Here is a 21,724-nt window from a genome sequence, read left to right on the forward strand (position 1 = left end):
ATTGGTTTAAGTGTACGCTATAATAAGATTATTTTCACCGCTTTAGCTTGGCGTGAGACAGCCCTTTCCTACGGAGAACTGAAGGCTTAGTATACTATCAGACTACATTGAAAAAAACCAAATTTACCGTATTAATAAACCTGTAACTAACAAACGGGGCTGGTACTCCTGTCTATTCCTCCAAGCTCGGGACATGCCCTCCGTAATCGAATGTAACTAATACACTATGAATAAGCATCTCCTACAGCCCCACTTAATAACATCAGGGGTAACACAGAATAGAAGCAGATATGTGATAACCTAATATCATATTTCTGTCAGGGACACATTGGTTCTAATGGAATGGATGGGGACACTGGACCTACAGGACGTAAAGTGAGTTTACCTCTCTATAATAAACAATAAAAAAAAATGTATTTGCTCCCTTTATTGTGTCACGAATGGTTAGATGATGATAGTTTCCTTAATATTTTCCACAGGGATTGCCTGGGAAGACAGGAGCTCCTGGCCTCCAAGGACCCGTAGGGAGGAGTGTGAGTTTTCATCACCTTTGTTTCAACTCCTATTTAATGAAACAAAATAATTTCTGTTTAACGTAAATGGGATGAGTTGCAGCAGGGCAAGAAGCTCACAGTTATTTATGCATCCACATGTAGTTACATATCTATACCACATTGCTGTAGGTTAGGCATTCCAGATTATATGAGTATGTGGTGCTAATGGAATATGTTGATTCATACATCTGTACATTTGTGTCAATCAACAGGGAGAAGCTGGCAGCAGACGGATGAAGGGGACACCAGGAAAGCCAGGAGAGAGAGTGAGTTATAACATCATCCCCTGGCTTTTAAGGATAATACATCACAATCTTTTGGTATAACTGGGCTCCAAAATATTTTTAATGCAGCTATTATGAAGTTGAGATTAATGGACTATTGGGTTCGTTTAGGGGGTTAAAGGTAAAGAAGGCTCTGCAGGGTTTCCAGGAAGTGAAGGCCTAAAGGTATTTGTTTGTTAAAATCTTCATGTTTGTCAATGCATGCATTTTACTAAAAATACATATATGTCTGTAATATAAGCTGCATCATCCTGTAATATTGGACAAATGTTTTCTCTTGGTAACTCACTCATGGTTATCATTTTGCAAAAGGGCAAGATAGGTGATGAGGGACCAAAGGGGAAACAAGGCCGACCAGTAAGTGATTTATTTCCTGTTATTAGTTTCACTGCTGCAGTTAATAAATGATGACTGCTACTGTATCTAATTGCACATAAGTGTTTATGTGAAAACATATTTTTTCTGTATTCAGGGTGAGATGGGCATGCCTGGACCACGGGGATACAGAGGATCTCCTGTAAGATTTCACTCATTCCAAACACATCTATCTATCTATCTATCTATCTATCTATCTATCTATCTATCTATCTATCTATCTATCTATCTATCTATCTATCTATCTATCTATCTATCTATCTATCTATCTATCTATCTATCTATCTATCTATCTGTCTGTCTGTCTGTCCATCCATTGTCCCACAAAGACTTACAATTCTCCTCATTTAAAAAAGTGGTTGACTTTTTAATACATTTTATGTGATGATTGTGTGAGAGTCTCCTACTCACCGGTCTCAGAGATGTACTTCAGATTTGATACAATTTGAAGTCTCTTAATGGAAATTCAAGAAGTGCTTCCCTTTGTGTCACTTTTGTTTATTTAAGCATTAAAATCAAACGAATTGAAGAGATATTACATTAAAAAAGTACTTTGTTTAAAATCCTCCTTTTAGAAAGAAAGAAGTTGAGCTGCACCAACAGCCGTTTCAATGAGCACTGTGTCATGGTGCTACTTTTATATCTTAAGCTTTGTGTCAAGACTGAGTCTTGATCATACATTTGCACCATACATACTGTTAGTAGCATTTACTGTATGTATTTAATTGATCATTGATTGACCACGTTCCCCTTCTTCTAATAGCTTTTTTGTGAGTACATCTACACTCCTTTAAACTTCTGTACAAATGAAACTCTTTCTAGTACTTGGAACTCTTCAAGCAACAATAGGCTTACTTTACGTGCACCTTACTTTAAGATAATTTTTCCTCTTTACTTACGTGTTAAGGTTTTTGTGAAGTTGTTTTCTCCCAGAAAGCTTGGTTTTTGTTGGGATCCATAGCCAAAGGGGGTTCTGGAAAGCCAATTGAGACGTTGTAAATGATACACAAATAAACTTGATTTGACCTAAAATTTGTCTTGATACACAAAGGTTTATATCTTGTTCTTTTCCTCTAGGGTGTTCATGGTAACATTGGACCGTGGGGTGAGGTTGGGCCCCGTGGCCTTTCAGGTGACCAGGGGCCACAAGGTCCAGTTGGCCCGCTTGGAGTTACGGGTTACCCAGTAAGTTTATTTTTATGCTTTTGTTTGTAATTTCATCTGCAATGAACCAACATAACAATGTATCAAACCGTAGTCAGGATGTACAGTGGGCTCAACCGTTAACTCAATCTGCTTACATCAGTAAACCCTGCCAGTGAGTCGGCGTGCTGCAGAACTGGTCCAGGCTTGCTATCCTGACTCACTCTTTTGTTTGACGAGTCACAATGTGAGCCATGGAAAAGGTTAAACATTGTTTATACAAATCACTTTTGAGTTTGACTTATCTTTTGGCTGACAGGCCTCTTGTGAGAGCTGCTGACAGAAGCTTGATGTGATGAGTGAACAGGAAGTGTCTTTCTTTCCAGTTTGGCATGGGGCCAGAGTTTGGGTTAGGGATCGGAGCTCATCCAGGGTGTCATAGATTACTCCCTCAGTGTCATCCTGATTACATTTAGATTTTATTGGGCTGCATCACAAGATGTAAGATTAATTTCATGGTCTGTGAGGTTTATCATAATCAATCAGACGTCAGAAGAATCTTCAGAGTTTTTTTTTATTACTATATGTTGTATAGGAAAATACATTTTCCTCGTAATTATTCTTTTTTTAATACCTGTCTTAGAGGATACATCAAATATTGCAAATTTTGATTATATTGTTGATTTTGATAGATTTGTCTTTGAGGACAAACTGTACCTCAGAGGTAGAAGTGTTCTTTGGTGTAAACTGAGTGTTCTTGCTGTCTGTAATAATAAACTAGAAATCATATTATCATATATCATATCATCATTATCATATTATCATAAATCATGATAAAAAAAATTCTGCTGCACGAATACCTTAAAAACTGTGATATTTTAAGCATATTTTGACTATATTCACTCACAGACATTTGTATTATTCCCTGTGCATTTAATGATATAATTGTCTAATCATACAGTATTTTGCATGTATTTTGATAAAGGCCACACACAAAAAAACCACTTCCTTTACATGTAACTATTTGTAAACATAACACAAATACATTTGAAGGTTCACCATACTTAGTGTTCCAAGCACCAAGCTCACCAAGATGAGTTTGAGAGTAGGTAATAGAGCAGGAATATGAAGTATTTTGTGTGCAATTGTTGCTTTAATTTCTTTATATTTAGGGTAAAGATGGACCTCAGGGACCAAATGGATCAGCTGGTGTCAAAGGAGAAAAGGTAAAGCTTTTATTTTACTGTGATGCTCAGAACACGCTTCAGTAGCGTAGTGATGGAGCGGTCTGTGCAACCATTTCAGAAACAATCAGTTCAATGATTCGTCACTCAGTTGCTTCTGTCTCCTTTTCAGGGATCCAGAGGAGCTTTGGGGCAGGAGGGAGTTGCTGGTCTCGATGGTGAGGAGGTATATTGATTAGACTGTGCTTGTCACAGATTTGATTTATATCTTTTCTTATTAAACTGAATGCAAAGACACTAAAATGTCTGATATTTTAAAAACACAGGACTAGAGGCTTATGCAGTCTGCAGGTTTGACTGAGCCTTATGTTATGCTTGATGATGTGTACGAGTAACCCAGTGGTTTTGTGTTTAGGGTCCAGCTGGTCTAAAGGGACCTGAGGGGCCAACTGGACACCAAGGACTATCTGTGAGTTCTGTGAGATACAAGTCATTTTTTACTACAAACTCTAATAATTTGAGCTGGAATGCTGCCACCGAATACGCAAAAAATAGAAGGTAACTTTATTCAATAACCATGATTTTCTTCCTCCAGTGTTAATTTAGCTCAATGGGACGTACTCCGTAGATGTACTCCCCAATTAAAAAATTACAACAACCCTCTATGAGGAACATGGATTGTGCTTAGGTTTTTTAGAGCGTCCCATAACAATGTATCAAACAGTACCGATTGCAGCAACTCAAAACTCAAATGTCTCTATTGCAACAATGTTGCAATTGAAGTCGGACAAAAGAGAATGGGGAAATAAACATTAAGGACTTCCTCGATGACCTCAAATGTGCGTTGTCATATCCGTGCAATCCAGCAGACGGTGCTGCAGCATCCTCAGCAACACACTTCCAGTGCTTTGATTACACACACACACACTGCATGTAGATGGAACATAAATGTATCAATCAAATTTTTGAAACCATTTGTTTAACTAACATTTCAGGGTGACAAGGGAAACACTGGGCCTCCTGGACAGAAAGGGCCAAAGGGAGCTGAAGGCGACAGAGGAAACAAAGGGCCACAGGGAGCAAAGGGGCCACCAGGGAAACAGGTGGTTAGGACTGCATTTTATGCACCATAGTTTACTAGAATATCATGACAATACCATGTGTCCTTGTCTCCTTCTGCTCTGAAAATGCATTAGAATCATCCTCAAAATCCAAAAGTCAGGCAGCCTTGCAGTCACTGATGTCTCAAATATTAATGCAGACTGAACCCCACTGGATTGTGCTGAATATTTTCTAAGTCTGAATTAAAACAGCACAATGTGTCCCCTCTGCTCTGTACCTCCTCTTTTCCAGGGATACGGGGGTTCACCAGGGGAGAGAGGAAAACAAGGAGTTCCAGGGCTCAAGGTCAGTTATTTTGGTCAGTCAGAGGTTATGTTGAACTTGAACTTATGCTCCAGTCAAAGTATGTAAAGTCCAAAATGTGTGTTGATGATGATGATGATGATGATGATGATGATGATGATGATGATGATGATGATGATGATGATGCTTTCACAGGGTGATCCAGGTACCAGAGGCTCATCAGGCATGCCTGGACAGTTCGGACCAGGGGGAAACACTGGGGCCGCTCGGGCCAAAGGGGAGAAGGGGCTCCAGGGACACACTGTCAGTAACACTGTTAGATTCTTTGATTAATGATGTCCAAAATTCTGTATGATTACGAATAATACCAATTATTATGAGCTTCATGTTAACATGGATCAAGCTTGCCTTTTTTTTTCAGTGTCATGTGGTTACTATAACTTCTGTTTGTATTCTACATCTAGTTGTGATTCAGATCATTTATTTTAAGAGATTCTATATATTCTGTTGTTACAATCATAAACACATTCATTTTACACCTTCTCATTCCAGGGCCCCCCCGGCAGTTTAGGTCCCGCTGGACAAATTGGACCATCAACACCAGTATGTGTCATTAGAATTTATGTGGCATGAACATATTTAATGAGAGAAACTCCACAATTATTGTGGCATAATTAAAATGTTTGTGTTGGCTTTTCATGCGCTGAAAATTTCAACCTATATGCTTCCAAGTCACCCTGATTTGTAACTATCCATGCACCATGTTGAGAATTTGAACCACTAAATGGCAGCAAAAGCACTCTCTCCTTATGTTTAGTTACAATTCAGTGTCAAAGAACTGATGGTGTACATTAAGATTGTATAAACTGTACACAAAACAAATATTAATTAACTTAATGCTTGATCTTGTATCTTTCCTTCTTAATTGCTTTTTATTAATTTGACTTTATTCATGATTGTTTTAGGGTCTGCCAGGCAAGAGAGGCCATGAGGGCAAAACTGGAATCCCTGGACCAAAGGTGTAATTTGCTATTTGTTCATTCTGATGCAGTGAAATGCTTCAGTGCTGCAAGTGTGATCTGTCCAGCTGAAGGGGTTCATTAATACATTTCATGCTGTCTCTGCTGTGTATTTGTGCAATTCAGGGCAGTCAGGGAGAGACGGGCCACCTCGGCCTTCAAGGCATCAAAGGAGACATGGTGGGATGTCATTAAGTGGTGCATTATTGCATCATTAATCTGGTTCAGCATATTTAATCGTATGCATGAAGATGTAACCACAGTGATGCACTGTCTCCATCTGTCATCCCCAGGGCATAAGAGGTCAAAAGGGTGCAAAAGGAGACCATGGGACAAGAGGCACAATGGTGTGAAACCACATTTGAACTTAAAAGGATTGGGTTTGCAATTCTCAGTTTTTTTAATTAGATCATTAAATGAACTGAATGATCTGGTATTTTATTAATTCTATGTCTTCAGTAGATAGAGGTCATGTGATGGTATTATTTATGTGTGTGAATGTATTTTTTAGGGGACACCAGGGAAGATTGGGTTCGTTGGCACTCCAGGTGCTAAAGGTCTACCTGGACCTGCTGGTCCTCCCAGGCCTCCAGGATTTAAAGGAACCCATGGGCCAAAGGTAAAAAGAAGCCATTGCTCAGTGGTTAAAATATAAAACTGGAACAAACTGTCATAATGGAGATAATGTTATTTATAAAGGGGAAAAGAGCTCAGCCTGGAAAGAAAGGAAACAAAGGAGCTTCTGGAAAAACTGTGAGTTTCATTTCAATCTGAAATTTTAAATATTTTTTCCATTCACATCATTTAATTTGCACTTTCTAATAAATGCACTTTCCTACACTTAATGTAAACATCCTGTTCACTGTCTTTGATCTCTCTGTTGATTTTTCATTTTAATTAAAGTCAGGATTTAGTTTTACTCTAGGCCTCAGTCTTACATTGATTTCATCTAATGAAGTCTGTTTTGTAGGGAGATGAAGGCCTGCCTGGTAGACCAGGACCTGCTGGACCACCTGGAAAACCTGCAAGTATCCCTTATGACGGATTAAATACCTACATGTATCACAAAATCAATTACCACTACCTGAAACCACCGTTCATTTCAAGTATTCAGATTGAAATAACATAAAAACCAAAAAAAGTTACTCTGATAAGCTGTTATGATAAAGTTGTATTTTTAGCACACTAAAGGTTAAAGTGAGGAATGTGTTGACGATTGGTTTCTCGCCTTGTGATGTGTTCTCAGGGCTTAAGCGGTTTGGATGGGTTACTAGGGGTTGAGGGTAATGAAGGAGATCCGGTAAGTAAAAATGTTGCATACTGCAATTTAGTCTGTTATTCAACCTTTTTACAAAATTCTTTCCCTCCCCTGCTCATCCCAAAGGGGGATATAGGCTTCAGAGGAGCTCCGGCATCACCTGGCAGGCCCGGCAAAATGGTAAGCTCCAAAACAAACATGGATAATGTGCAAACCTTAACCATAAGACCATGAGAATATACCCTTATTTATAAATATCTTTTTTAGTTTGGCCTATACATTTGTGATAATAAATACATTTAAAACATGTATTCTTTTAGGGAATACCTGGATCTCCAGGGATCAGGGGAAACACTGGAGAACCAGGATTCAAGGTACTATGTTATGTTTTCTTTTTAATTTAATATAATACTATAATAATTATATGTTCAGTATGTTCCCTGTGTTTATCCTTCATTTATTTAGTTCACTGTGCTGCTATTTAACATATGTCTCACTGATGTCCTATTGTGTCTCTCAGGGTAAAGCTGGACCGAAAGGAAAACCAGGACCACCTGGACCAATGGGGCCAAAGGTAAACAAGTTTGTTCAGCAGGATTATAATAAGATCCCCAATAGACTAAACATAACACCTCTTCTGGTAAACATCTGTCATCATCTCTGGTCTTGATACAGGGAATTCCAGGACTGAGAGGAGAGAAGGGCGAGTCTGCAATTACTGGTCCGAAGGTAAAAGTCAGACACACAGTACACCACCTCTCCTCATACGGATGAGACAGGTTCTTTAAGTTTTAACATGTGTTTTTTACCTTTTAGAAATCTGGCAAAATTACAATCACATTGCTCAAGAATCATTAAACCATTCTCTTCCGTCTTTTCTTCACCTATAGGGTCTCCCAGGTGACATGGGAATGCTGGGACCAATTGGGCCACCTGGGCTAAAGGTTGGTTGAAGTGATTTCAAAAATGAATTAATTTAAATTAAAAAATAGGCATAATTTTAGTTGGTCTAAGACAATTTTAACTTTTATTTTAGGGGAATCCTGGTTTGCAGGGGCTGAAAGGTCAAAGAGGTCATAAAGGAAAGCAGGTAAGTTGTGTTTGACTTTTCATTTCACATTGTTTTTAGCAGGTAGCAAGGATACTAATCAACTGACTCATTTTCACAGGGGGATGCTGGTCCTCGTGGTCCACGTGGGCGAAAAGGCTTCCTTGGACTCACTGTACGTTGATTTGATATTCTGACACATAAAATAGTTACTGAAACATTTTATTGAAGTTATTTCTGTTCTGTCTCTGTTACAGGGCCAGCTCGGAAAGAAGGTGAGAGACTGTTTTTGTTTATGTTTATTTATGATTTTACAAGTTTTGGGGTCTTCCTGGACCTGATCTGGTCAAAGTGCTTTTTCATTTATTTTCGATAAAGTCAGCAGCCTGACTGTGTTTGGGCCTTTTCAGGGAATTAAAGGTGTCCAAGGCAGGAGAGGACCAAAGGGAGTAAAGGGCAAGCGTGGACCTCCAGTAAGACATTTTACTCTTACAATATTAGTAAACAAATAAAAATATAGAGTTTGACCTGACCAACATAGTTAACTTTAACATACTGTTAAGTTAAAGATGCATTAGAAGCTTGATGGCTGTGAATATTGCTCATTTGCTATGAGGTTTGTACCATGCTTTTAATGCAAATTAATTTGTTTCACAGGGAAAACCAGGTGCATCCGGCGGGCGCAGGCCTACACAAAGACGAGGATCAAAGCCTGAACCCAAACCCGGTCAGGACAGTCCACTAAGGCCCAAAACAAGACCAAGTATAAGATCAAAGCTGGAAAATGGGCCTCCAGGACTCCTGAAGAAAAGAGAAGGACAACAAAAAGTTTGTACAAGCTTTCCTTTCATACACACATTATATACAAAATAATCTTGTTTTGTGTGAAATTATGTTTTATATTCAAGGAGCTGTATTATGATTGATACTTGAATGGTTGAATGACTGCATGATGGATTCCTCTGTCGCAGCCCAGGCTGGTGTCCAGGAGATGGTCTGAAGTAGATGAGGAAACCTTCAGTTGGCCTCAGGGAACCAAAGATGACCCTGCCACCACCTGCTACGAGCTGGGACTCATCCACCCACATCTGAATGATGGTGAGAGTCTGAAAAGGTTCTTATGTAAATCACAAACCAAATTAGAATGACTGATTAGACACTCAATTCTATTATCTTTCAGGTTACTTTTACATGGACCCCAACCAAGGCTGTCCCTTTGATGCTGTGAAGGTGTTCTGTAACTTCACAGCTGGAGGAACAACCTGCATTGACCCTTTACAGTCTCAGGTACACATTACATACATTAGCAGGCTAAGTGCTGTGTGAGGAATGGGCTCACTTTCTTGTTCTGACTCTTGTTTTCAACTACATAAGAGTATGGTTATACAACATACAATTAAAGATGCTGGTCAGATGGGATTGCCTCAATTTCCCACAGCAATTATTTCAAATGTCTTAAAAAGATGATGAGATGTTTGCAATTCTAATAAAAATTCTAATAGAGATTTAAAGTGTAGTAATCAGCATACATGAATAAAAAACACTCCTGGTAAAGAAAGGTAGTAGTATTACTACTAAGATGGCACAAAGGATGGCTTTAAAATAATGCTAATATTCTATTCTTTAGATTAAATTAAGACGGGAACCAGAAAAGAAGAAATCCAAAATGTCTATTCAGTGGTTCAGTCAGCAGCACCGTGGAAACAAGGTAACACCTTCTGGATTGACTGAGTACATATAACATCAGAGAGCCATTTCCTCAGACTTTAAATGAATGATTTCTGTCTCTGATAGTTTGATTACGCCGGTGTGGATGTCGTCCAGCTGAGGTTCCTGCGGTTGCACAGCCACTCATCTTTCCAGCACATGACTGTCAGCTGTACAGGAAACCACTCCACCAGAGCTGGAAGAACTAATTCAGCCAATAGGATTATTCACATCCTGGGAGACTCTGGCAAGGAAATCATTTCAAACGTTACCACGGTGACCAGAAAAGGATGTGAGGTAAGTTATATAAAATATTTTGTTTCATTTCAAAAAGCACCATTCATTTCAGTCTCTCTAACTGTAAAAAAGACTGTAATATGAATAACATGTTAGTGTTATAGCGATATGCAGAGGGCATCTCAGGTAATGAAACTGAAAAACACAGATTAGCAGGCACCATTGACAATACTGGTGTTGTATTTTATCCCAAATCATTTCTTTTTGGGTTAAAGAAAATACCAGATTACAAACTAGTATAAATCAGTAGTACAAGTATTAACAAATCAAATACTGTCTTAACATCCCATCTTCTTCCTGCATTCACACTGAATGTTCCCAGGTAAATCTAAATGTTATACAAAAGAAAAGAAGATAATTAATAAATTGTTTGTAGATCTTCTATTCCACTCATTCCCAAAGACTGGGTCTGGACCCACAAGAAGGCATTTATATTTGCAGTGAACCCTGAATGTCCGTATACTCTTAATAAATGTATTTATTTGGTTTAATTTACAAAGTGTTTAACACATAATAAGAATAAGCATGCAGTGAAAACCTGAGCTAGTCGAAAAGGTCAAGCATCAGAAAGAAGAAAACACCGAATTTGTCAAAAAAAAGAAGCCTTTTTAGTACGTATGATTGATAACAATAAACATACGTAACACAGACAGAGAATTGTATTCAAAATAAAAGGAAAATTCATTACTTATACAATATTCACTATTAATAATCTGCAAAAAATTCATCCAAATAGCTTGTTTTACACAAACTTCCTGCAGTTATTGTGTTCACTCTTTAGGTTAATTATACACTTTATCAGTCCTGTACTGTTATTGTCATGTAATGAATATAATATGAAAAAAGCGGTCGTCAGTTTACTCTGTGATAGAAAAGGGGTCTCCTAAAGAAAAAGGTCAGGGACCCCTGTTCTCTGCAGTAAAATAAATCCTTCATCGCTTTGCATTAGGCTCAAAATTGTTCTCTTCATGTCTCTTCTTTCTGATCATTTTGCAGGTGAAGGTGGTTGTGATGGTTCGGGGGAGCACGGAGCTACATCGAGGCGATATGGAGTTACTTCCTGTCAGAGATCTGGGTGTAGAGATGAGGTCTTTATCTCCTCTTGTCCCTGAGATCACTGTTGTTCTGGGACCCCTCTGCTTCTTGTGACCTATGAGGAGTGTGTGTAAATATCTCTTTTATATAGAAATATGATGGTAAGGTACTTCAAATGAACAATTTTGTCAGGATTAATTAGCTCTTTGCTGTATTGTTTTTATATGTATTTATTGAATTGTTAGATTTTATCATATGAAGCATTATATCATTTTTTAAATCTTTATTTAGCACCTAATTTTATTTGTTTATATGAAATTTACTTAAAGTGTTTATATCACAACTCAGTGTATTAAGTGTCTCAATATCCTCACAGGTGGAAGATATGCAGCACTATCAAAATAAAATTATGACTTTGAACATGTGAAATAAAATCGAGATATGTGCATCTGTTGTATTTTTTACGTAGCCTGCCTGTACATGCAGTAGATGCTCAATTTAAAATGGACATTATGAAGCATTTGGCTTGTAATGTAGATTTTTGCTCTTTCCTCTGTGATCATTAAGCTGTATCAATTTTTTTTTTAACGTAAAAACAGAATTTGTAGTTTGAGATTTTACGCCAATCAAATTAAAGTTTTCCACTTGTGACACAGAACATGCCAAGCTGTCATGTTGTTATAGAAAACACCATTACCCAATGAATGTTTTTATGTTTGCTTCATTCTTTGTGTTTAGAGGATGAGTTTTATTAAACACTTCCCAAGAGTCCAAGTTCAAGATGTTCAGAAGCAACTGTTCCCACACAATATGGTGAACATAGGAACATTTAAAAAAATTATGACTTTTTTGATTGTGCACAAATGTCAGATCAAATCACAAAGTGATCTGAAGTGGCCTGCATCACAGAATTGTCCAGCACGACTTCCTCTTACCACATGCGTATTAAGACCCCCTAACCCCCACTCTCACAAAATTCAAACAAGATCCTTTTTTGTCATTTAATCTTGCACAACACCGTCTAAAAAACAAATCTGTGATTATATGTGTCCTCAGCCGGAAAGGTTGTAATCATATTAGATGATGCAGTTGGTAATGATTTTTATAAATGCATCCCTGTGTCTTTGCAGTTAATTGTATTGGCCACACTCAGCTCATAAGACCTGTTCAATTTATGATTTATGATTCATCACGCTTTACTTACGTGCTATTTGGACTTTATTTCAATCAGATTGCCTTTATTAGAATAACTTTACTCTTGCAGCATTTATTTTCCTTTTGCATAAAGCGCCTGTGGTGTAAAGATTGAATATGAGATAATCATGAACATATTAATTAAATGTGTAATTTAAGTTTTGAGATTACAGACGTTTTCCTGTGTTAATCGTCTTTTCCATCAGTGGCTTTTTCCGTTTGTGACGCACTAAAGTTTTGCAACAGTTTTACTAAGTTGATGTTTTCTACTTCTTGTGAGGTTTTACTCTCAATCTGAATTTGAGGAAGTAGCCTTCTATTTTTTATACACCTCTCAAATAAAGGGAGGACCAATCAACCTTTTAGGTGAATACGGGGAATATGTTCTATTAAAGTACAATATCCTCTGATATGAAAAGTTAAATCCAGTCCTGAACAGGGTCCCTGGATCCAAATATAGTTTTAAGGCATGATGCTTATTCCTGAACTCAGCTCCTAAATACAATTGTTTGTTTCTGTTGATCAATAGGCATCCGTCCGTGTCAAGTAAACCAATAAATAAATGAGTGTTCAATAAATGAGTGTTCAATGAAATGACCACACAGCAACTATGAGCCATGTCATAGTTCAGCATACAGTGTGAATCATGTACACACTGCACAGTCAGTGGGAGTATTCACATATTATTGTTAATAGTCTTGTAAGCTGATTATAATAAACATGTTTTCATTTCTTTCATTTTGGTTTGCATGAGAAGTTTTCTGATTAGTCACCAGGCATGCTGATGAGTTATTGTCTAATGTCAGCGATGGTCAACATTGTGGGCGCTCTGTGACGTCAAAAGAAGGAGAGACTTTCGACCAATCAGCGTCGGCCGCCCTGCTCATCACCTCCTCTTGTTTATACAACGTGGAAGGTGAGCAGCAGCCCCGGACTGCTGTGATTAAAGGAGTGTTAACTCTGCAGCGTCGGAGGTCGACTCAACAAGCGAGCACGTATATCCAGGAAGTCTGCGGAGACATGTGGTACATCTCCTTCATCCGCAGCTAACGACGGACGTCAACAAGTGGGCTGATTGGACTGGACCTCACTGCTAGCCGTCGTTAGTGTCACAGGACAGCTTTGCCGTAAGAGTAACGTTGCTGTTAACATTAAACCAGGTGATCAAGACGTGTGTTTAGCTCATGAAGTCACACTGACTCTTTGTCTATCAGCTAACCAATAGCCGTCCGTCTGTCATGTGAGAGTGATTTTCAGTCAACATACTTTGCATTCTCACCCACATGGTTGTGGCATGAGCTCCTTTATGTGTCCTGGAGATGTGATACGCTTTACTCTGGGGATGTTGACACTGATTTGCCTGTTTCTGCAGGATGGAGAGCGGGGATGACAGTGTCCTCCGCTGCAGAGCCGTCCCGAAGATGCCCACCTTCTCTGATTTAGATAGATCTCTGAATGGGGACTGTAATCAGGGACAGCACCAGCAGGGCAGTGGAGGGAACCACGGTACCAGCAATGGTAAGAAAATCTATATTTGCATGGTGCATGTTGATTTTAAGGACACAGTCAACCTCCCTTTTTTTTTTCTTCCTCAATTCCAATTCCTTTCCCCTGAAGTATTAGTCAGTGAAGTCATGACATGTGATCATGGTTTTCTTCTGAAGCAGTATGATGTGACCTGTGGTACAGTTGGTGTGGTTATTCAGGAACATCAAGAAGTGATGGTTAATGAACTGTGAAACCGCAGACATGTCTTTGGAAAACTCTTTTCTGTATTTGAATAAAAATACTGACCAATAAAAAAAAAATGTTTTGGATGGTGTAAAATAGTTGTCATAATAAAATGCAATGTATCATGTTCAGTCTGTTATTTTCTTTGCTGTACTTTTGTTGACAGATGGGTGGAGCGCTTAACTGCTGCTTGTCTCTTTTTGGTTTGATATACTTCAATAACTCTCCCAACTTGTTTGTCATCAGACAGCGTTCAAGTCTAACAACCTAAAGTCACCTTAACCAGTCAAATAGATGTCATAGGTGTGTCTCATTTTGGGTTTTGCAACATTGGATCTAAGGAGGATGTCATATGACTTCTGCTATTTCCCAGGCTGCTACACTTTTACAAGACTTTGACTGGAATGTAAATTACTCAACTATGAGCAACAAATGTTTCCGTCACAAAAATGTCAATTTCTAAATAGAAAGTCTTTTGTATTAGGCTGCATTCGGAGTGAAGGCTTTTCATGCGCTGTCTCCTCAAATGCCCCACAGATAGCTTATCTGTGGGTTCCTTGTCCAAACATTTGACATGGCGTGAATAGATGTTTACATTTACCAGGTTGAAGTTCTGCCGAGGGGTGACCTGGCAACGCTGTTGGCACTGTTGTTCATTTGGCTGCGTCCAGAGCTCTCGGCTTTATAATGATATCGGAAGATTACAAAGCAGCATGTGTTTTTTTTAAATTTAATTTGACCATATTCTTAGACTTGTGTGTTCTCGTTGCAATTTCAGGAAAAATTGAAGTGGAACAGGTGATCAGCAAAAAGCTACAACTGAAAAGAAAAGCAGAGGTTAGTAAGTCAGTGATTTAGGTTAGAAAACGGCTCCTCCTGCATGTTGGAACGGGTCTTTAGAACGTGATCTAAGATTTCCTCTAATTAATATGTTGATTCTGTCATCCTGCCCTTAATCAATATCTGAGTTTTAGATTAACACACTGCCAAAGTCAACAAATAAAGGGCATTTCAATGCATTCGTACAGGGTATTTCAGTCAGTAGTAGTCATTTACTACTCACTTTAATTATAGGGTTTATCTATGATGTAATGGGTTCTTACACTTAGATAGACATTTTTTTTTAAAGTGTACTAGATTGATTTAAACCTCTCAATCTATGAGCAGAATCATAAACAACAATTTGTTCTCTTTTGAAGTTGTTCGGACAGTAAGAAATATGTAATATATCTCAGAACTTAAGAAGGTGGTGTGATGAATAGGATAAAATACTGATTTACAGTTGATATGAAAATTAATTAATACATCTAAATCAAATTTATCCCGACCATTTTTTAAGTTTTTCTTCAAAATAGTCGGATAAAGTTCCGCCTTGGTGAAATGTCCTCAACATTTCTACATTCATATTTTACCTATGAAGCATTAGCTTTTATACACTGGAACTGCTGATAGGTCTTTCAGTGGGTTCAAGGACACTTGAGGAAATATATATTTTTAAACCCAAGTCTTTGCTCTCTTGAGTGGTGCCGACAAAATAAAAAACTATGGCGCTGTATCTATGAATCCCCTCACCTTTAACAACAAAATATTCCACATTTATCAAGTATTTGCAGACCGTGAATGATAACTCTTCCTGCGTTTTTTTGCTCTATTGCTCAGCACCTGAAGACTGACCTGATGCATCAGTTTGACAGTCAGGTCAATGACTTCATGGACAGTCTTATTGAGGAGTCGGCCACTCTGGAGCCTTCACCTGTATCTGCTGTATTCTCACCAGCGCTGTCCGACAAGGAGAGGAGCAAACTCAGGTGCTCCCTTGAAACTTCTACTAGTCTATAAAAAGCAAAGTTTCACTAAAAAACAGCTGTGTGGGGTTTTTCAGCACATAGGACAAACATTTCCCCATTTCTCTCTTGGTCATACACACTTTTTCTCTAACAAAAATGTATTTGCTGGTCACTGATGTCTCTCTGTTTTCTTTCAGGCATTTCAGGGCTCCTCATGGCCAAGGCAAGCAGTTTGTCAGTCGCAGGTCCCTCTTAGAGTAAGGTGACACATTGAACTGAAAGAAAAGCAAATATTGTATTGCAACATCTGTTTATTACATTGCACTAAATTTAGATTTCTGCTGCTTGAAAACTGTTTGTTGACATTAGTGTGACTGTGCAGTTTCTAATCGCCTGCTGTCTTTTTTTTTTTTTCTGCAGTGAGCTGTTTGAGGTGAACCACATCAGGACTATCTACCACATGTTTATTGCCCTGCTCATTCTCTTTATCCTCAGTACACTGGTGGTAGATTTCATAGATGAAGGCAGGTAATGTAGAAGATTGCTATGTTTAATGCCTATTGATTTTATTAAGCTTTAATTGAAGTAATGAATGCCTTAAACTGTTGTCACTTTTATATCTTGGTGAGATAATCTGACCTGAGCAGAGCCCTCAAGTTTCCCCTCTCTACTTTATCTCCTTTGCCTCAGACTGGTGCTGCACTTTGACCTGCTGGTCTATGCGTTCGGACAGTTCCCTCTGGTGGTGTGCACGTGGATCTGCATGTTCCTGTCTGTGTTGCTGGTTCCTTACGCTCTGTTCAACCTGTGGGCGCAGACCCAGTCTGGGTCTTACACTCACCCCAGGTTGTGCAGTTTGCTGTTTGGCTCTGTGTTCCTGCTCTACCAAGCTCTGGGTTTGGGATTCCTACCTACATACGTGGTGGTGACCAACAGTTTGCCACCTGCATCCTGCTTCATCATCATCCTGGAACAGGTAGATTACCAATGCTGTCCACAGTTAGTAAAAACAGAATCAGAAACATCTTATTGCCAAGTACGTTTGCACATACAAGGAATTTGGCTTGGTGTTTGGTGTGGGGGAAAAAAAAAATTGTGAAAATGTACAATAGAATATGATAAACAAACAAATTAGGAGCATGTTAAAACAAGTCTTTTATTGTCATGTGTATATTTAAGTGAAGAGTTGAGCATGGCTGTGTAGGCTGGATTTCTTGACCTATGTAAAGCACCTTCAAATACTTTTTGGAATATATTTAAATTATTTTTCCCTTCTTGAATTGACTCTGTGGAAAGAGTTGTAATAGCTGCTGTGTCCGTTTTTGTTATTTGTCTACTTCCAGGTGCGTCTAATGATGAAAGCCCACTCTTTTGTCCGGGAGAATGTACCAAGAGTCTTGACCTGGGCTAAAGAAAAGACCAGTACGTCACTTCCTTTTATCTGTCCTTTTTGAAAGTCTTTCTTTCTCATAGCTACCGTGTTTCCTTATGTCCTTTTGTTGATAAGCAGTCTCTCCTTCCATCTTTAGGCCCCAGCCCAGTGGTCCCTCAGGTCTCTCAGTATCTCTACTTTCTGTTTGCACCCACACTCATCTACAGAGACAAGTACCCCAGGTGAGCAGTCCTTCTCATTGTTTGTCTTTTTCCCATGCAGTAGCTCATGTGTTTGGTAAAAAATTGTGTCTCACTTGATGCAGGAACCCAGTGATCAGATGGAGCTACGTAGCCACAAAGTTACTTCAGGTACCGACGTCTCCCATATTTTAAGACAAACATTTATTTAAAATTGCAAAGACAAGATGTTAGCCCATTTTTTCTGACTATTTGATCCATCCCCGCCCCACAGGTACTAGGCTGTATGTTTTATGCCTATTACGTGTTTGTGCGGCTGTGCATCCCTCAGTTCCGCAGCATCAGCCTGCAGCTGTTTGACCTCAGGGCCATGGTCCTCGGTGTCTTTAACTCCATCTTGCCAGGTAAGATCAGCCATCCTTATCCACAATGAACCTTTGATTCAACCATTATTCACTCAGTCTCAGATAAAAAATGTGTGTTCGTCTTGCAGGAGTGTTGATTCTCTTCCTGGGATTCTTTGCCCTCCTCCACTGTTGGCTTAATGCTTTTGGTGAGATGCTCCGATTTGCAGACCGGATGTTTTACAAGGTACTTCTTCTGTCGCTGCCAGCCACAGCAAAATATAAATGAAGTTCCTATGTTGTACTTTATGCTTGATTTCTTTGATTTTGATTTTAACATCTAAGGATTGGTGGAACTCGACCTCTTTTGCTAATTACTATCGGACTTGGAATGTAGTGGTCCATGACTGGCTGTACTACTATGTGTACCGGGACTTCCTGTGGGTGAGGGGTTTTCCTATTGATACGATATATATATATATATTTTTAAAGAACACCAGCTGCATTCTGTGTTAGGTCAGGTTTATAGGGATTTTTTATTTACTACTTTGTAATGACTTGCCTGTTCTCTTCTTTGTTGTCATTCCAGATGTCTCAGAAGCGTTTCAGACCGGTAGCCATGCTGTTTGTGTTTACAGTGTCAGCAGTGGTCCACGAGTACATCCTGGCAATCTGCTTTGGTTTCTTCTATCCCGTCCTCTTCTGCCTCTTTATGTGCTTTGGAAGTAAGAGACTATACGTATTCTCACACCTCCTTGAAATTTCGGTTAAATCTAATAAATATTATTATTCCGTCTGTGTCATGACACAAACAATAATGTGCTCAAGTTATGTTTCAATGCATTTATTTTTCTCATGATGCTTTCACGCTTGTCTTAATTTTTCACCCTCTCACAGTGATGTTCAACTTCATTCTACATGACCAAAGGAAAGGTCCCATCTGGAACGTAATCATGTGGACGTCCCTCTTCCTGGGTCAGGGAGTCATTATCTGTCTGTACTCCCAGGAGTGGTATGCCCAGCGCTACTGCCCCCTGAAGGAGGTAACACCTGCAGCAAATTAGTTTCTGCTTTGCCAACCTAAAGCATGAATACAATTTTAGCATACGTTTTTTTTAATATTTGCTTTTATTCCAGCCTTCATTCCTTGATTTATTGAAGCCTCGGTCATGGAGCTGTCAGAGGGGCCTGATGGAGGACTCTGATAGGCTGTGATCTATGTTTGGACTACTGCTGAGGATCATCACTCATCAGTACATATTTGACCAGCCTTTCTGTTTCTGCCATCATTTCTTATCCATCTAGTTGGTTTCTTTTATTGCATTATGGTTGTGAATGAGTGTGTATGAACGTATGGAAGAGATCCAGTAAGTGTCAGTGCCAAAATGTTCTTTACTCTAACAGAAAAGTCACAGTGATGCCTTATATGTTGGTTTTATGTTTTCAAAAACAAACCCTACAAAATTACAAGTTCACATAAATCCCATGTGAACATTTTTTATTTTTATGTATTATTTATTTTCAGATGTACTCCCTTTACTTTTGCCTTGATCAACTGTGAAAACCACTCATTGTGCCAATATGATGGTGGCAAATGTGAGGTGGCAGCGAAATACAACAAATACACTATACAAACATCATTCACATATGCAGTAATGGTTAATATTTAACACAGTTTGCAAATACAATTTCAGAATGTTTGGATAGTCTTTCAATGTTATTTATTTTCACTGCCAATAAGATTTATTTTTAAAAATGGCCGACGGTTGATGTTTTGTATAAATATATGAGGAACTGTGGCCTCTGTATTACGGCTTCTAGATTGCACTTAACATCTCTAAAGAGGAAAATGAGGGTGGATTTTGACACATTGAAATTATTTTATAGTGAATCTGACACTATAGAAATGAGAATTCCTGATGCTAAACTTACGAAAACATGTTTTTACAAAATAGAGATGACTATTATGCTGTATGGAGGAAATCTATTCTGACTGCTGAATGTAATCTTGATGGTTTTTAATATGTTTAATTCAACTAGTTTGAACATACATCTAGCGTCATGGATAGAAAGTTTCCTGTGAACCTAAATTATGTTTTAGTTTGGTAATGACCAATGTAACGTTATGTGAAGGTGAAATCACCACAGAGTAACTAACTCATATAAATGTTGCAGCTGGCTGCTAGAATGGTATAAGATTGAAATAGTAATGATACTTGATTAGCACTTTGGGCTACAGATTGCTTTGTCCGATACTGAGTAAATGAAATAACAGTGTTTTGTTGTTTTAATCATAAACATTTTACAGGACAATAATCTCCATTTCAAACTACTGGAATAAGGAACATATATGCACAGTGTGCTTTTATTTACCATGGTCTTGAAACAGTGTGTCCACACATTGGTTTTATTTTTAAGGAAATCACAAAGTTAATGCACAGTTATTGTTGTCAATCCTGATATATTTCAATCCAGGGAGACTGTATTTATACTTGTGAATACTGAGATGCACAATATGAAGTAAAAACCAGCAATGGAAATCTCAGCACTTCCAAAAAACGTCATGACCACAAGGTGGCACTGTATTAAAGGCTTTTACTTTTGATTCTTTCTCTGCTCATTGTGGTTGTGAATTGTGTTCAGGAGCCATTGAGGCTTCCCCAGAGTCCCTTACAAATGTTATATCAACAAACAAAAGTACCAGCAACTTGTATTTTGTTATATGTACAAATAATAGCAGAAATATTGGAATGCCCTGTGGTACTTTCTACTAAGTAACTCTAGAATATTCCACATTTGGCCGAAGCCTTAATTTGTCTTTATGCCTTTCAGCTTTGATTATTGAAGATACTATTTATAGTAGTGAAAAGAGCCAACCTGCAGACATGCATTTATTGAAATGAGATGTTTATTTTTTGGGAGTGGAGCTTTTGCCTGTGTCTACTGTGATATTTGTGTTCATTGTGATCTTTTTTTCTGGCCCTACATAAATCATTGTCAGGTGACAATGTTATGAATGAGTATATCCTGTCTCCTGATGTAGACAAATGTCTGATACATTATTTAAAGACAAATCAAAGTATAAGAATAAAAAAGTAGGTTCCCTTTACCTCTTTTATTCAACTTCATCTTTTACGAATGGGCTGTATACAATAAATGTTGTATATATGGACAATTTGCCAATTAATTGGTATTGAAAGTCGTATTGTAGAGTTGATTTGCACATAATCATTGTAATGCATGAGTTAAGTACTGTTAAGCAGTCTACAAGTTTAAACTGTCGAATAGAAATAGGTGTAAAAAGTACATATGATTCATGAGTATGATTTGCACTTACAGTACCAGTCTAAAGTTTGGACACACCTTCTCATTCAACTACTTTGAAGAATGTAAAATATAAAACATATTCTGGTTTGTTGAGCATTTGTTTGTTTACCACATAATTCCATATGTGTTCCTTCATAGTTTGGATGTCTTCAATATTAATCTACAATGTAGAAAAAAATAAAAAATAAAGAAAAACCATTGAATGAGAAGGTGTGTCCAAACTTTTGACTGGTACTGTAAGTGTCCAATCATATTATTGATGAACCATGCCTGTCTGACATCTGCAGAGTTGGCAAATATTTATCATGGACTTAATAAACTTAATAATAATTGCAAACCTATAGTTTTATAGTGCAGATAATAGATGATATTGAAGCACTGATTATTTGATATCAACACTGTGCATTGGTTTGATTAAACAAAAAGCTGATAGAGGGTTTCTTTTTTTTCTTTTTTTTTTTTTAAAGGCTTTCTGCATTTGTCTCAAGGACGCCGGGTTC

General features: G+C 38.2%; 1 protein-coding gene across 3 annotated transcripts; it reads left to right on the forward strand.

The window, feature by feature from the left end:
* The first annotated feature begins 13,392 nt into the window (after nt 1-13,392).
* On the forward strand, nt 13,393-21,006 carry soat1 (sterol O-acyltransferase 1). 3 transcript variants are annotated; one of them, XM_054602374.1, is made up of 16 exons: nt 13,393-13,623; nt 13,836-13,981; nt 14,973-15,031; nt 15,854-16,002; nt 16,179-16,238; nt 16,402-16,509; nt 16,672-16,957; nt 17,325-17,403; nt 17,511-17,595; nt 17,679-17,724; nt 17,828-17,957; nt 18,047-18,144; nt 18,243-18,341; nt 18,487-18,622; nt 18,795-18,940; nt 19,035-21,006. In XM_054602374.1, the coding sequence occupies exons 2-16, from the start codon at nt 13,837-13,839 to the stop codon at nt 19,110-19,112; spliced, it is 1,704 nt and encodes a 567-aa protein (XP_054458349.1). In that variant the 5' UTR covers nt 13,393-13,623; nt 13,836; the 3' UTR covers nt 19,113-21,006. The 3 variants fall into 3 exon arrangements, with proteins under 3 accessions (XP_054458349.1, XP_054458350.1, XP_054458348.1); XM_054602375.1 differs by having other exon boundaries at nt 13,393-13,590; XM_054602373.1 differs by having other exon boundaries at nt 13,617-13,703.
* Nucleotides 21,007-21,724: the final 718 nt, after the last annotated feature.

The sequence above is a fragment of the Anoplopoma fimbria genome, chromosome 8 (assembly GCF_027596085.1).
Source record: "Anoplopoma fimbria isolate UVic2021 breed Golden Eagle Sablefish chromosome 8, Afim_UVic_2022, whole genome shotgun sequence".
In the NCBI taxonomy this organism is placed as follows: Eukaryota; Metazoa; Chordata; class Actinopteri; order Perciformes; family Anoplopomatidae; genus Anoplopoma; species Anoplopoma fimbria.

Bases quoted from the DNA above. Each gene is read 5' to 3' on its own strand.
- soat1 (XM_054602373.1), top strand. The intron at 16,003-16,178 runs GTGCTCCCTTGA...GTTTTCTTTCAG, and splicing joins AAGGAGAGGAGCAAACTCAG to GCATTTCAGGGCTCCTCATG. The intron at 18,145-18,242 runs GTACTTCTTCTG...TTAACATCTAAG, and splicing joins CAGACCGGATGTTTTACAAG to GATTGGTGGAACTCGACCTC.